The sequence below is a fragment of the Pristis pectinata genome, chromosome 18 (genome assembly GCF_009764475.1).
Source record: "Pristis pectinata isolate sPriPec2 chromosome 18, sPriPec2.1.pri, whole genome shotgun sequence".
NCBI classification, from domain to species: Eukaryota; Metazoa; Chordata; class Chondrichthyes; order Rhinopristiformes; family Pristidae; genus Pristis; species Pristis pectinata.
Genome location: NC_067422.1, coordinates 38,361,344 through 38,373,792, shown reverse-complemented (window position 1 = coordinate 38,373,792; position 12,449 = coordinate 38,361,344). Strand labels below are relative to the sequence as shown.

The window sequence follows — 12,449 nt, the reverse complement described above, 5'->3', positions numbered from 1 at the left end:
ACCATAATTTAAGCTTAAAAATTGTGGAGATTCAGGAGATAAAAACCTAGACTGGATAAGGGGATGCTGGAAATCTGAAGGATGTTTTAGAAGAACGTTTTTGAGGTGGAATCAAGTGACCAGCACAGAACCCCAGCGCTCAGTGTTGAGTGCATGTTTCAGATTTACACTGCTTTATCTTCAGAAGCTTGGTGCAAACTGATCACATTAGCAGATGTTACCAGCTTAGGCAGTGCAGATGGCTTTGAGGGCAGGTTCCACGGGCAGCGGTGAAGCAGTCAATATGAGTCTGAAATAGTTCCCGGAGGTTTTCAGAGACTCTGTTCCCAAACTGAGTGTCCAATCACCAAGCAACATGCTGAACAAAACAGTCAGGTACAAGACAGGGCTTGACTAGTCCACTCCCTGTGTAATGTGTCTAGTTCTGGTCACCGAATCTCGTGGGGAAGCTTCAGATTCTGGAAGAGATGCAGAGCAGAACCGTGGGACTAAGCTGGTGTGTCGGGGGTAAGGAAAGTTTTCTGTTTCACCATCTGAAGGAAGCAGCTGAGAGAAAGCTTAAAGGCAGCAGCAAACTCCAGAGCAGTAGGGAGTACAAACATCAACATAAAACTCTTCCAACAGGACAAGCACAAACCAGCAAAACGTCAACTTAGAACCAACGACAGGTTCGTCTTCAACCAACATGAGGAGACAAGGTGCAGTTCCCTAAAACAAGTAGGTCATGGATAAAGCTGAAGTAACGAGGTTAGAATCAGAGGACATGTACTCAAGTTCATGAGCTCCCAGCAAGTTCCATCATCTCCTCCACCAGGAAAATGCATCAGATTCCCAGAGAAGGGAGCTTGAAGGGCAAAAGAAAACAACTGCTATGGTAAGACTTTCCCGGGCCTCATCCGAGAACACAGTGCATCCAATGAATTATGGGGTGTCAGGGAGATAAATCCAGCCAACCGTCAAACAGATTGGAACAGCTTGTAACATGAGTTATCATTGATAGTGCAGACACTGATGCTTTAGAATGTGGGTTGAACACACAGTTGTTGGTGATGGCCATGGGAGCCAAGGCCACAGGCAGTAATCTCTGCCTTTTAACTCTCCCATCCACTGAAACCATCCAACGAAGCTTTGTTTAACTCATCTGAAAACTGGCATCTACGCCACCGATAAATGGGAGCTCGACTGATCTCCAACGAGACAAAGATTATGAGTTGAGGAGATATTCGCACCACCACTTGGTTTACTCTGGGGGTCCAGGAGAAAGACTGGGGCCACGTCTAAGGTAGGAGATCACATGTCAGGCAGCAGAACACTCCCAGGTGCTGTAGAGATAGGGGCAGGATGGGGGTGGCTCGGTTCTGAAGATGGAAGGATAAGACGTGGAGAAGTTTAGGGAGAGGTTTCCATGCAAGCTGCAAGATGGTTATGGGCGGTGCCACCATTAGTAAGGCAAGAGCAGGGCCATGGACTGGACCAGTGGGCAGGGGGTCAGGGCTGGGCGAAGAAGGTTGCAGCAGTGGAAGGCAGTGACAGTGAGGATGCTGGGTCCATGCACTGAAGGACGTGGAACCGGTTTGCACGGAGAGGGCTTTCCCACTCCGGACACTCCCACCTGACGAGTGGACACGGAAAACCCGGCTCACAGAGGGAGCTCAATCCACACGCTTATGGAGACCTTGGGAAAGCATTTGACAAGCCTCCTCGTGTGAGCAGGAATAGTGGAGCTCATGAGGGATCGACGGCAGGTCGTCTCCAGACTGGGAACCGCATCAGCACACACAACGTAACAAGTGACTAACTGCAGCAAGTAATGGGTTGGAATGCCCCACGGGTTGTGACCAGGTGTGACAATGGCATGTAATCAAGATCACAGGAGGAAGACCGCGGGCAGGCACGGTAGCGTAGCGGTTAACATAACCCTATTACAGCGCCAGCGACCCGGGTTCAATTCCGGCCGCTGTCTGTAGGAGTTTGTACATTCTCCCCGTGTTTCTGTGGGTTCCTCCGGGTGCTCCGGTTTCCTCCCACGTTCCAAAGGCGTACGGGTTAGGAAGTTGTGGGCGTGCTATGTTGGCGCTGGAAGCGTGGCGACACTTGCGGGCTGTCCCCAGAACACTCTACACAAAAAGATGCATTTCACTGTGTGTTTCGATATACATGTGACTAATAAAGAGATCTTGTCTTATCTTAAAGTGCAGCGTTTGTGGGAGTATTGTCCTGTGATTCCCTGATGGTGTTGGTGAATAGTGTTGGCCCTGGCTGTCTGTGTTATCCACGACTAACGTGACTAACTGTGCAAACCCCTGGACACAGAAGACAACGGTTATCTTCTGAGGTGGTCTATATGGAAATTAGTTCTAGCTACTGGGACTTAAATGTGTATTAAACAATAAAATATGTAAACCTAAAGAATGCCCCTGACAGAGGCTAAAAGAAAAGATGGCTTAATGCTACACAGAATCGAGAAGGTATGGGTGATAATTATCAGGGACATCTACAATGGAGCGCTCATACATTGACTGGCTCTATAACACCACCTACTCCAGAATTATGTTCACCTGTAGACAAGGTACTGCTGTTAACGCAGGTACAAGATTGTTAAAGATCACTCTCACTCTCCGTGTGACAACCAGACTGAGCCAGCAGTGTTGAGGCGTGTGTGAGCCGCCACAGTACAACGTCCTACCTGCATCTTCGGAGACGCTGGGCCTGGGCGATCGCATAACATCCGAGCTGTACATCAGGAAATTCTCGTACTCATCGTGTGCCTCGGCGTCAATGATGGGAATATCTGGGATGATGGGAACTGTGGGCGACAGACGGACAATTAAACAGATCCCCAGTGCACACCAGCACAGCCATTCAACGGGCTCGTTCCCATTGTCAAAGGAGGCTATTCAGCCCATTGAATCTATGTTGGCTCACAGAGTGATCCCATCAATCCCATTCACCCAGTTGTTTCCCTGTAACCTATTCTCTCTTACTGCGTTCCCCCGAACTCCCCACTCACCATTTAGGGCAAGTCACAGTGGCCAATGATCAGGTGCAACTTGCCAGGTGGGTGTCTGGGGCTGAATTGTTGGCCATGGGACATTGGCAGGTTTGGTCAGTGAGTCCACACTTGCCCCTGACCGGCCACCGTGACCTGCTTCACACATGTACTGTGGGCGTGCTGGGACAGGGCTGTACCAGAGGCAAGTTAAAATGAGTCACTCAGACATTGACGTCTGTTGCTGCTACAGTCTGTTGTCCCAGCTCCCTGTGGGCACTGGAGCCTCTCCCAGTACTCACTCAGAGAACAGACATGTTCACCTCTCTTTCACCTGTCTGCAGGGTCCTGGGGAATGATATGTGCAGTCTGGACAGCCCAGAATTGTTCGAGGACCCCCATCAGACTCTGGCTCCCAGGGCCCAGGGCCACTGGGGAGCTGGGTGACCCCAACCAACACACGGCCTGTGCTGACAGCTCTGTCTGGGCTCTGCCAACCTCGCCAAGGTTGCCTGCCCTTTACTATTCCTAAGGGCAGGCACGGTAGTGTAGCGGTTAGCATAACGTTATTACAGTGCCAGCGACCCGGGTTCAATTCCGGCCGCTGTCTGTAAGGAGTTTGTACGTTCTCCCCGTGTCTGCGTGGGTTTCCTCCGGGTGCTCCGGTTTCCTCCCACATTCCAAAGACGTACGGGTTAGGAAGTTGTGGGTGTGCTATATTGGCTCTGGAAGCGTGGCGACACTTGCGGGCTGCCCCCAGAACACTCTACGCAAAAGATGCATTTCACTGTGTGTTTCGATGTACATGTGACTAATAAAGATGTCTTGTCTCACTCACTGGACATGGGTCGCTTCGGTTGTGTGGAAAGGTTCATGGTGGCCTCCCGCACCGGGCCCCAGCCAGCCCCGTTCCTGGCGCGCACCGTGTACCGGTACGGCTGCTCTTCCTTCAGATTCTCAATCATCACCATCCTCTTCTTCGGCTTGTTGATCTTCACCGTCTTTTTGGGTCCGACAGGCTCTGTGAGTGACGAGTACAGGGGTGAGCAAAACTACTGGCGTCTGGGAAACAGCCCCCCAGCCCTCGGCAGACAGCCCCCCTCCCTCCCCGCCCGTCATGGTGGGGAACACCCCGGGGCCACAGACACCGAGCTCTGCTCGCCCACACCGAGCATGTCACCCCCACCTGGGGCTGCTGACACTGGCCCCGAGGCTCACAGCGACAGCACCGGTGATTCACGTTCCAGCCCGTCACCAAGGGGGGCTTGGGGTCAGACCCCTGCTGGGATCAGGGTGGGGGGCTCGGGGTCAGACCCCTGCTGGGATCAGGGTGGTCCTGGTGAAGGTGGACCCAAGGCTGGAGGCTGGGTGGGGGAACGGGGTCTGGGGGTGGGCCGGGGAGCCGGTTGTGGGACGGGGTCTGGGTGAGGGAGGGCAGCTGGGTGTGGGATGGGGGCTGGGTGTGGGACGGGGGGGCCGGGTGTGGGACGGGGGCTGGGTGTGGGTCAGGGGGCCGGGTGTGGGTCAGGGGGCCGGGTGTGGGTCAGGGGGCTGGGACAGTGAAGGAGGGGAGTGTGTGGTGAGGTCTGATGGAGCAGTTCCCTCCCCACTGGGAGGAACTCACTGTTTTCGTCGGTCACCACCGTGTAGGTCACTTCATACTCCAAGATCTCTCCGTTAGTCTCCGACGGCTCGGCCCAGCTCAGTTGCGTCACAGTGGGTGAAATGACATTGAACGCCAACCGTCCCGGCTCGTTGGGCACTGAAATGAGAGCACAAGGGCCAGCGTTAGATCTCCCCAGCTGGACAATGAGAGCAGAGCCTGGGGAAGGTTGCTGACTCCCATAGCTGACCTGACACATGCAGGACGGTGACCGTGCAGTGACTGCGGTGCCCTCGACCCCACCAGCGCCCGGTCGCTGTGGGACTGCACCCAGGCTCTGTCAACACCTTCTCCGAAAGACAGGCAGTAAATCCAGAGCCAGCTGCTGGAGGACGGTCACCGAGGGGCCTCGGAGTCACCGACCTCCCACCTGTGGCCAGTAACCCCTCGCCGTGTGAGGGTATCCCCTGGGCAGGGGATCACCTGTATCGTGGTCGGTGTGAACAATATTCTTATCTGAAGCAGTGTGTTTTGCAGTCATTTGGTTAGCGTTCTCTGCTGCAGTTATGTAATTAGAATCAGTCTGCCTAGTTTTTTCTTCCTTGTGTCCGTTGCTGTAGTTTTGACACTGGATGTCATTTTGCAGTGGTTCTCGTCAATAAACTTTTGTATGTTCATAATAAATAAAAGGGTATCCCTGGGGGCTCTGAGAGGGCACATCCCCCATCGAGTGATGGAGGAAGGCACCTCGCTCTGGATTGGGATTTACATTAACTGCCCCCAGATTCTCTCCGTTCTCATCTGGGCCATTTAAATGTTCAATTGACGTTAACCATCACTTGACTTTTTGGCCGTTATATTTTTTATTCTCAGTTTCTGCCCCCTTCCCTGTCCCCTGCCCCTCTGACTGGAGGTGCTGACCCCTCCACCCACTCACAGGTGTTGACCCCTCCAACCACTCAGAGGTGTTGACCCCTCCAACCACTCAGAGGTGTTGACCCCTCCAGCCACTCACAGGTGTTGACCCCTCCAACCACTCAGAGGTACTGAGGCTGCTTGTTCCTCGTTTCGAGGACACATCTCCCAGCATCAGCGGGCAGCGGGGTGAGAGAGCAGGAGGCGGAGAGGGGGACCAGAGGGAAATAAGGAGAGGGGAACAGGAACACCGAGAGGAAGAGAAACAGGGAAGTAGACACTACGCACAAGGTTTCTGCAGAGCGAGCGGGACTAAACTTGAGGAAGTTCCCTGAAGGAGGATGAAGGGAACTGGTCGATGTGACCAACAAAGAGACAGAAGCTGCAGGAAGTTGGGTCAATGATCTGTTTGGGGAGGGGTTAAATCAGGAGGCAGGGACTGAAAGGCCAAGGGGTTTCCCGGGCACAGTTCGGAGTGCCTCCTGTCCCCCTACGTAGCTGATGGATCTCCACCAATAGTAATTACACAGGAAGATGTGAATTAGGAGCAGCGGCAGGTTGCTCGACCCTCGGGCCTGCCTCACCATTTAACAAGATTGTGGCTGATTTGATTGGAACCTTAACTCCACGTCCCTCTCTATCCCAACACAACATCGCAGGTACGACAGCAACAGTTAAGAGGCATTTAGACAGTCACATGAACAGGCCGGGGTGGAGGGATACAGACCGTGTGCAGGCAGAAGGGATTAGTTAGATTGGTATCATGGTCAGCACAGACATGTTGGGCCGAAGGGCCTGTTCCTGTGTGGTACTGTTCCATGTTCAGTAATCATTCCCCCCCCCCCAATGTTTATCAAGAATCTCTCTACCTCCACTTTAGAAATATACAAAGGTTCTGCTTCCACCGTCCTCTGAGGAAGAGAGTTTCAAGACTCATATCGCCCGAGGAAAAACAATTCGCCTCAAATGGACGGCCTCTTATTTTTGAACAGTGACCAGCTTGTTGAAGCTCCTTCCACAAGAGGAAACACCCTCCCCACAGCCACCCTGGGGAGATCCCTCAGAGAGGCCAGTGTGTTCCTTTCTGATGGGGAGAGGGAGAGGAGTGGGGATGATTTTGTGGTACGGGGGGGGGGGGGGGAGCAGGGGGGATGAGTGGGAGATTATGTACAATGTTAGCTGGCACAGGCTCCGGTAGTGCAGCTGGGCACCGGCTCTAGTGCTGGAGGGGGAGCAGGAGTTCAGTCTGCTGGAACGGCTTGGAAAAGGGGATGGAGGAGGAGGAGGGATGGATGGAGGGATGGAGGAGGAGGTGGAGGAGGAGGAGGGATGGAGGAGGGATGGAGGAGGAGGGATGGAGGAGGGATGGAGGAGGGATGGAGGGATGGAGGAGGAGGAGGGATGGAGGAGGAGGAGGGATGGAGGAGGGATGGAGGAGGAGGAGGGATGGAGGAGGGATGGAGGAGGGATGGAGGAGGGATGGAGGAAGGATGGAGGAGGAGGAGGGATGGAGGAGGGATGGAGGAAGGATGGAGGAGGAGGAGGGATGGAGGAGGGATGGAGGAGGGATGGAGGGATGGAGGAGGAGGGATGGAGGAGGGATGGAGGAGGAGGGATGGAGGAGGAGGAGGGATGGAGGAGGGATGGAGGAGGGATGGGGGAGGGATGGAGGAAGGATGGAGGAGGAGGAGGGATGGAGGAGGGATGGAGGGATGGAGGAGGAGGGATGGAGGAGGGATGGAGGAGGAGGGATGGAGGAGGAGGGATGGAGGAGGGATGGAGGGATGGAGGAGGGATGGAGGAGGAGGAGGGACGGAGGAGGAGGAGGGATGGAGGAGGGATGGAGGAGGAGGAGGGACGGAGGAGGAGGAGGGATGGAGGAGGGATGGAGGAGGAGGAGGGATGGAGGAGGAGGGATGGAGGAGGGATGGAGGGATGGAGGAGGGATGGAGGAGGAGGAGGGACGGAGGAGGAGGAGGGATGGAGGAGGGATGGAGGAGGAGGAGGGATGGAGGAGGAGGGATGGAGGAGGGATGGAGGAGGAGGGATGGAGGAGGAGGGATGGAGGAGGGATGGAGGGATGGAGGAGGGATGGAGGAGGAGGAGGGACGGAGGAGGAGGAGGGATGGAGGAGGGATGGAGGAGGAGGAGGGATGGAGGAGGAGGAGGGATGGAGGAGGGATGGAGGAGGGATGGAGGAGGAGGAGGGATGGAGGAGGGATGGAGGAGGAGGAGGAGGGATGGAGAAGGGATGGAGGAGGAGGGATGGAGGAGGGATGGAGGAGGAGGAGGGATGGAGAAGGGATGGAGGAGGAGGGATGGAGGAGGGATGGAGGAGGGATGGAGGAGGAGGAGGGATGGAGGAGGGATGGAGGAGGAGGAGGAGGGATGGAGGAGGAGGAGGAGGGATGGAGGAGGAGGGGGGATGGAGAAGGGATGCCACTCAGGCATCGTGCTGTGAGCCAATTTTATCTTTAGTCTAATGTTAAACCAAGGCCCCACTGACCACTGAGGTGGTTATAACAGGTATCGGAACCCTATCCAGAGTGTAGGCGAGGTTTTCCGGTCTGCAGGCCAATATGTATTAGAGTCATAGCGTCATACAACACAGAATACATCAGGCCCTTCTGCCCAACTGGTCCATATTTACCAAGATTCCCACCTAAGCTAGTCCCATTTGCTTGCATTTGGCCTGTATCCCTCTAAACCTTTCCTATCCATGTACCTGTCTTTTAAATGTTGTTATTGTACCTGCCTCAACCACTTCCTCTGGCAGCTCGTCCCACATATGCATCACCCTCTGTGTGAAGAAGTTGCCCCTCAGGTCCATTTTAAATCTTCCCCCTCTCACCTTAAACCCATGCCCTCTAGTTCTTGATTCCCTTTCCCTGGGAAAAATAGACTGTGCATTCACCCTTTCTATGCTCCTCATGATTTTATACACCTCTATAAGGTCATCCCTCAGTCTCATACATCCCAAGGACTAAAGTCCCAGCCTGCCCAACCTCTCCCTATAACTCAGCCCCTCAAGTCCTGGCAACATTCTCGTAAATCTTCTTTGCACTCTTTCTGGCTGAGTGACAACTTTCCTATAGCAGGGCGACCTATTATTCAGCCTTCACCACAAGTGTTCATTGTGCGCCACCTTTCCTGCTTTTTAAGTGTCCCAAGTATTTCCCTGCCACGACACTCTGGGGAATGTGTGAGGCATGCAATCAGACTGCTTTCTGCTCTTCAGAGGCAACTCACGGTCTTCTGGTGTGCGACAGCTGACGGTCTCGGAGCGGGGTCCAGCGCCCAGCGCATTGTAGGCGAAGACGTTCATCTCGTAGTCGCAGTACGGGTACAGATTGGTGAGCTCAGCAGAGGGGGCCGTGGTGGTTATTACCTGCGAAGAGTTCTCATCCCCTTCGATCCAATAGGTCACCTGTGCAGGAGGGAGTCCAGGTTACCTCACCGTCCATGAGCGTCTCTCGGACCAAGAACGTTCACCAAGGAAAGCCCATTATGCCCACTAGACTCGGCTCTCACCTCCCCCTGCTCCCCTTCTCCCATCCCCCTTCCTCAGGCACTGAGACAGGTTCAGGCACTTTGTACAGTAACCCCTCTCACCATCTCACCACTCAGGAAGGAAGCTTCTCCTTATTTCCCTTGGGATTTATTAGTACCTATAGGGTCATAGTTAGGCAGCACGGAAACAGGCCCTTCCACCCAATTCGTCCATGCCGACCAGCTTGCCTACCTGTGCGTCTCATTTGCCTGCATATGGCCCATATCCCTCTGAACCTTTTCCATCCAAGTACCTGTCCAATGTCTTGCACTGGGACCCCGGTGTTGATTCTGTCAGTGTTATGTGACTGAGAGTCGATTTTGTTCAATGAAGCAGGGTGCTGATCCTTCCCAGGAAGTTCAACCAGGCAGTGTCTGAGTGTCTGGTGTCAGCCCCATCCCACCCCTAACGTGAACCCGCCTCCATCGGGAGTGCATAGGCTGATGGCATTGATCACAGGGGAGCTGGGTTGTGAGGGCAGCTTCAGGACAACACAGTCCTCCCAGAGGAGGTGACAGACTGCCCGCTGAGTAATTACCTTCTGCATCCTTCATCTTCCCTGGATGTCAAAGATGTGGGCACGGGCAGCAGGACATAGAGGGTGGTGTTGCCCGCGCGCGCACGCACACACACACACATACACACACACACACACACACACACACACACGTACGTGCGCGCGCACACACACACTCAGTATGCTGGTGAAAAACACGATGATGCTGGAGGAACTCAGCAGGCCAGGCAGAATCCGTGGAGAAAAGCAGGCGGTCAACGTTCTTTGGGTCAGGACCCTTTCTCCACGGATGCTGCCTAGCCTGCCGAGTTCCTCCAGCGTCATCGTGTTTTTCATCTAGATTCCAGCATCTGACGTCCATGCTGGCTGGAATTAAAGCCAAGGCTGGTCTGAATGGAATGTCAGACACAGTAGAGGAGGGGTCATTTTCTCTGCGAGATGGGTGCTGGACTCCTGATGTTAAACACCAAGAACGTAGAGCCTTCTTGTTATCAGGACGTCCCAGGAGATGGGTCTACAACACGGATTCAGTGGCCACACAACTAACCTAAAGGACCCAGGGCACACACACCATCCCTGTAAATGGATAATGGGGTTTACTTGTTCGTGATTGCCCTGGTAAGATTAGCTTCAGACAGGGAGGACAGCTCTGAGTGTGAGGGCAAGTTTCACTGGCCCATGGTTATGAATGTACATGGGCTCCAAATTCTACATTCTAACTAATGAAATTTATGTTCAAGCCATAATTGACCAGTATGACTTACTCACAAGCCCAATAACGTTGCTCAATGAAAAGTGACATTGGGTTAGAATAATAAAGGTTACACCTTCTCTCAGCTGACGAATTAGTGCTCCTCCATAATGAAGGCACCTGATGGTTTCAAGGAACCCAGTTGAACCCTGGATGGGAGATGGGGGACTTCAGTATGTGTGGTGGTTCCACCTCTAACCCAGCTATGGGAGACTGAAGGCAGGCTGCACATCTCGGCTCAGAACTGCTCTCCCCTTCCCCCTCCCTCTCCCGACTGATTCTGTCTGTCCTGCTTTGATCTCTGTGTTCAAGTTTCTACTTCAAAAGAATCAGCCATTAGAAATGCACAAGATACTTATTAAGCATTTATTATTTCTCAATTTCTCATTGAGAAATTTGGCATGTCCCCTTTGACACTCACCAACTTTTATCGATGCACCATAGAAAGCATCCTATCTGGATGCATCACAGCTTGGTACGGCAACTGCTGTGCCCAGGACTGCAAGAAACTGCAGAGAGTTGTGGACACAGCCCAGCACGTCATGGAAACCAGCCTCCCCTCCATGGACTCTGTCTATACCTCTCGCTGCCTTGGCGAAGCAGCCAACATAATCAAAGACCCCACCCACCCGGGTCATTCTCTCTTCTCCCCTCTCCCATCAGGCAGAAGATACAGGAGCCTGAGGGCACGTACCACCAGGCTCAAGGACAGCTTCTATCCCACTGTGATAAGACTATTGAACGGTTCCCTTATACAATGAGATGGACTCTTGACCTCAAAATTTACCTTGTTATGACCTTGCACCTTATTGTCTACCTGCAATGCACTTCCCTGTAGCTGTGACACTTTACTCTGTATTCTGTTATTGTTTTTACCCTGTACTACCTCAATGCACTGTGTCATGAATTGATCTGTACAAATGGTATGCAAGACAAGTTTTTCACTGTACCTTGGTACAAATGACAATAATAAACCAATACCAATTAGATCCCAATATCTAAACCCTGGTCCCAGCAACATCCTGTAACTGCTGTTGCAAATGAAGACTGCAACAGTTTGTCAAGGGGACCAACTCAAGGGGAGAAATGATTTCCTCTTACCCCATCAATCTGCTGCAGATGCCCCTGCCTTTGAATCAGAGGCAGGGACAACCACACTGCTCTCAGACAAACGAGGTCCCATCTTTCCACTAGGAACTCTTGTACTGCATGGAACCATGACTGCCTTAAAGAGGACAAATTCAGAACAGCATCACCATCTCAAGTCTGGTCATCCACAGGACCCCTCGGACTATCAGCAGGGGAGAAGACTTTCCAATAGACTCAGAATTGCCTTCTGATGAAAGGTTATCAACCTGAAATCTAAACTCACTCACTCTCTCTCTCTCTCTCTCTCTCTCTCCACGGAAGCTGGCTGACCTGCTGAGTATTTCCACCATTTTCTGGTTTTATTTCTAACCCACAATCCTTCTGTTGGTCATCAATCTATTGGTCAGTGATCTGCTGGTCAGTGATCTATTGGTCAGCAACCTGCTGGTCAGCAACCTACTGGTCAGCGATCTATTGGTCAGCGATCTATTACCTTGTATCCAGTTGGTCGGCCTGGGGGAGGGGTCCAATTCAAACGAATTTTCCGGCTGTCAATTGGCTGTGCTTTGACATTGGTAGGTGGGGAGTCGATGGAGACAGTACCTTGCTTGAGTGGAATTTGTTCACTTGCTGCAAAATCAGAGAGCAGGTCATGTTAGTAAAACAACTTTGTACTTGCTTTAGACTGTTTGGTGCATCCAATAACTTAGGAAGGAAGGAGTAATGCAGATCAAACTTATTCCGCTCCGCTGGAGTTTATCTATGTCCCCACGAACTCTTCTCCTGCTTAGTGTGAGGCAGACCACCGAGGGGCGAGGTCTCTATGTGTAAGCTTACACTGCTCCAGGAGGGGGACCGGGGTCTGGTGGGGGCTCTGGCCGTTTTGCTCAGTGGACAATGGTGGGTCCAGAGATCTGAACTTGTGACGCGGGCCGACATGTTCAATTACTGCGGGAGCTATTGTGGCACCTAGCAGCAAGGATCCCCACCATCAAGGTCACACCCTCTTCTCGCTGCTACCGTCAGGCAGGAGAC

The 12,449-nt window shown here is 53.0% G+C and overlaps 1 protein-coding gene across 4 annotated transcripts in view; it reads right to left on the bottom strand.

Annotated features, from left to right (window-relative positions):
* itgb4 (integrin, beta 4) overlaps positions 1-12,449 on the bottom strand; it is a 110,842-nt gene that overhangs the window by 18,544 nt on the left and 79,849 nt on the right. For all 4 annotated transcript variants that reach the window (XM_052032778.1, XM_052032781.1, XM_052032779.1 and 1 more), the window contains exons 30-34: positions 11,908-12,044; positions 8,757-8,934; positions 4,614-4,751; positions 3,828-4,010; positions 2,687-2,806 (exon numbers count right to left, since the gene is read on the bottom strand). In XM_052032778.1, the coding sequence (XP_051888738.1) occupies positions 2,687-2,806; positions 3,828-4,010; positions 4,614-4,751; positions 8,757-8,934; positions 11,908-12,044 (756 nt within the window). The remainder of the gene's footprint in view (positions 1-2,686; positions 2,807-3,827; positions 4,011-4,613; positions 4,752-8,756; positions 8,935-11,907; positions 12,045-12,449) is intronic.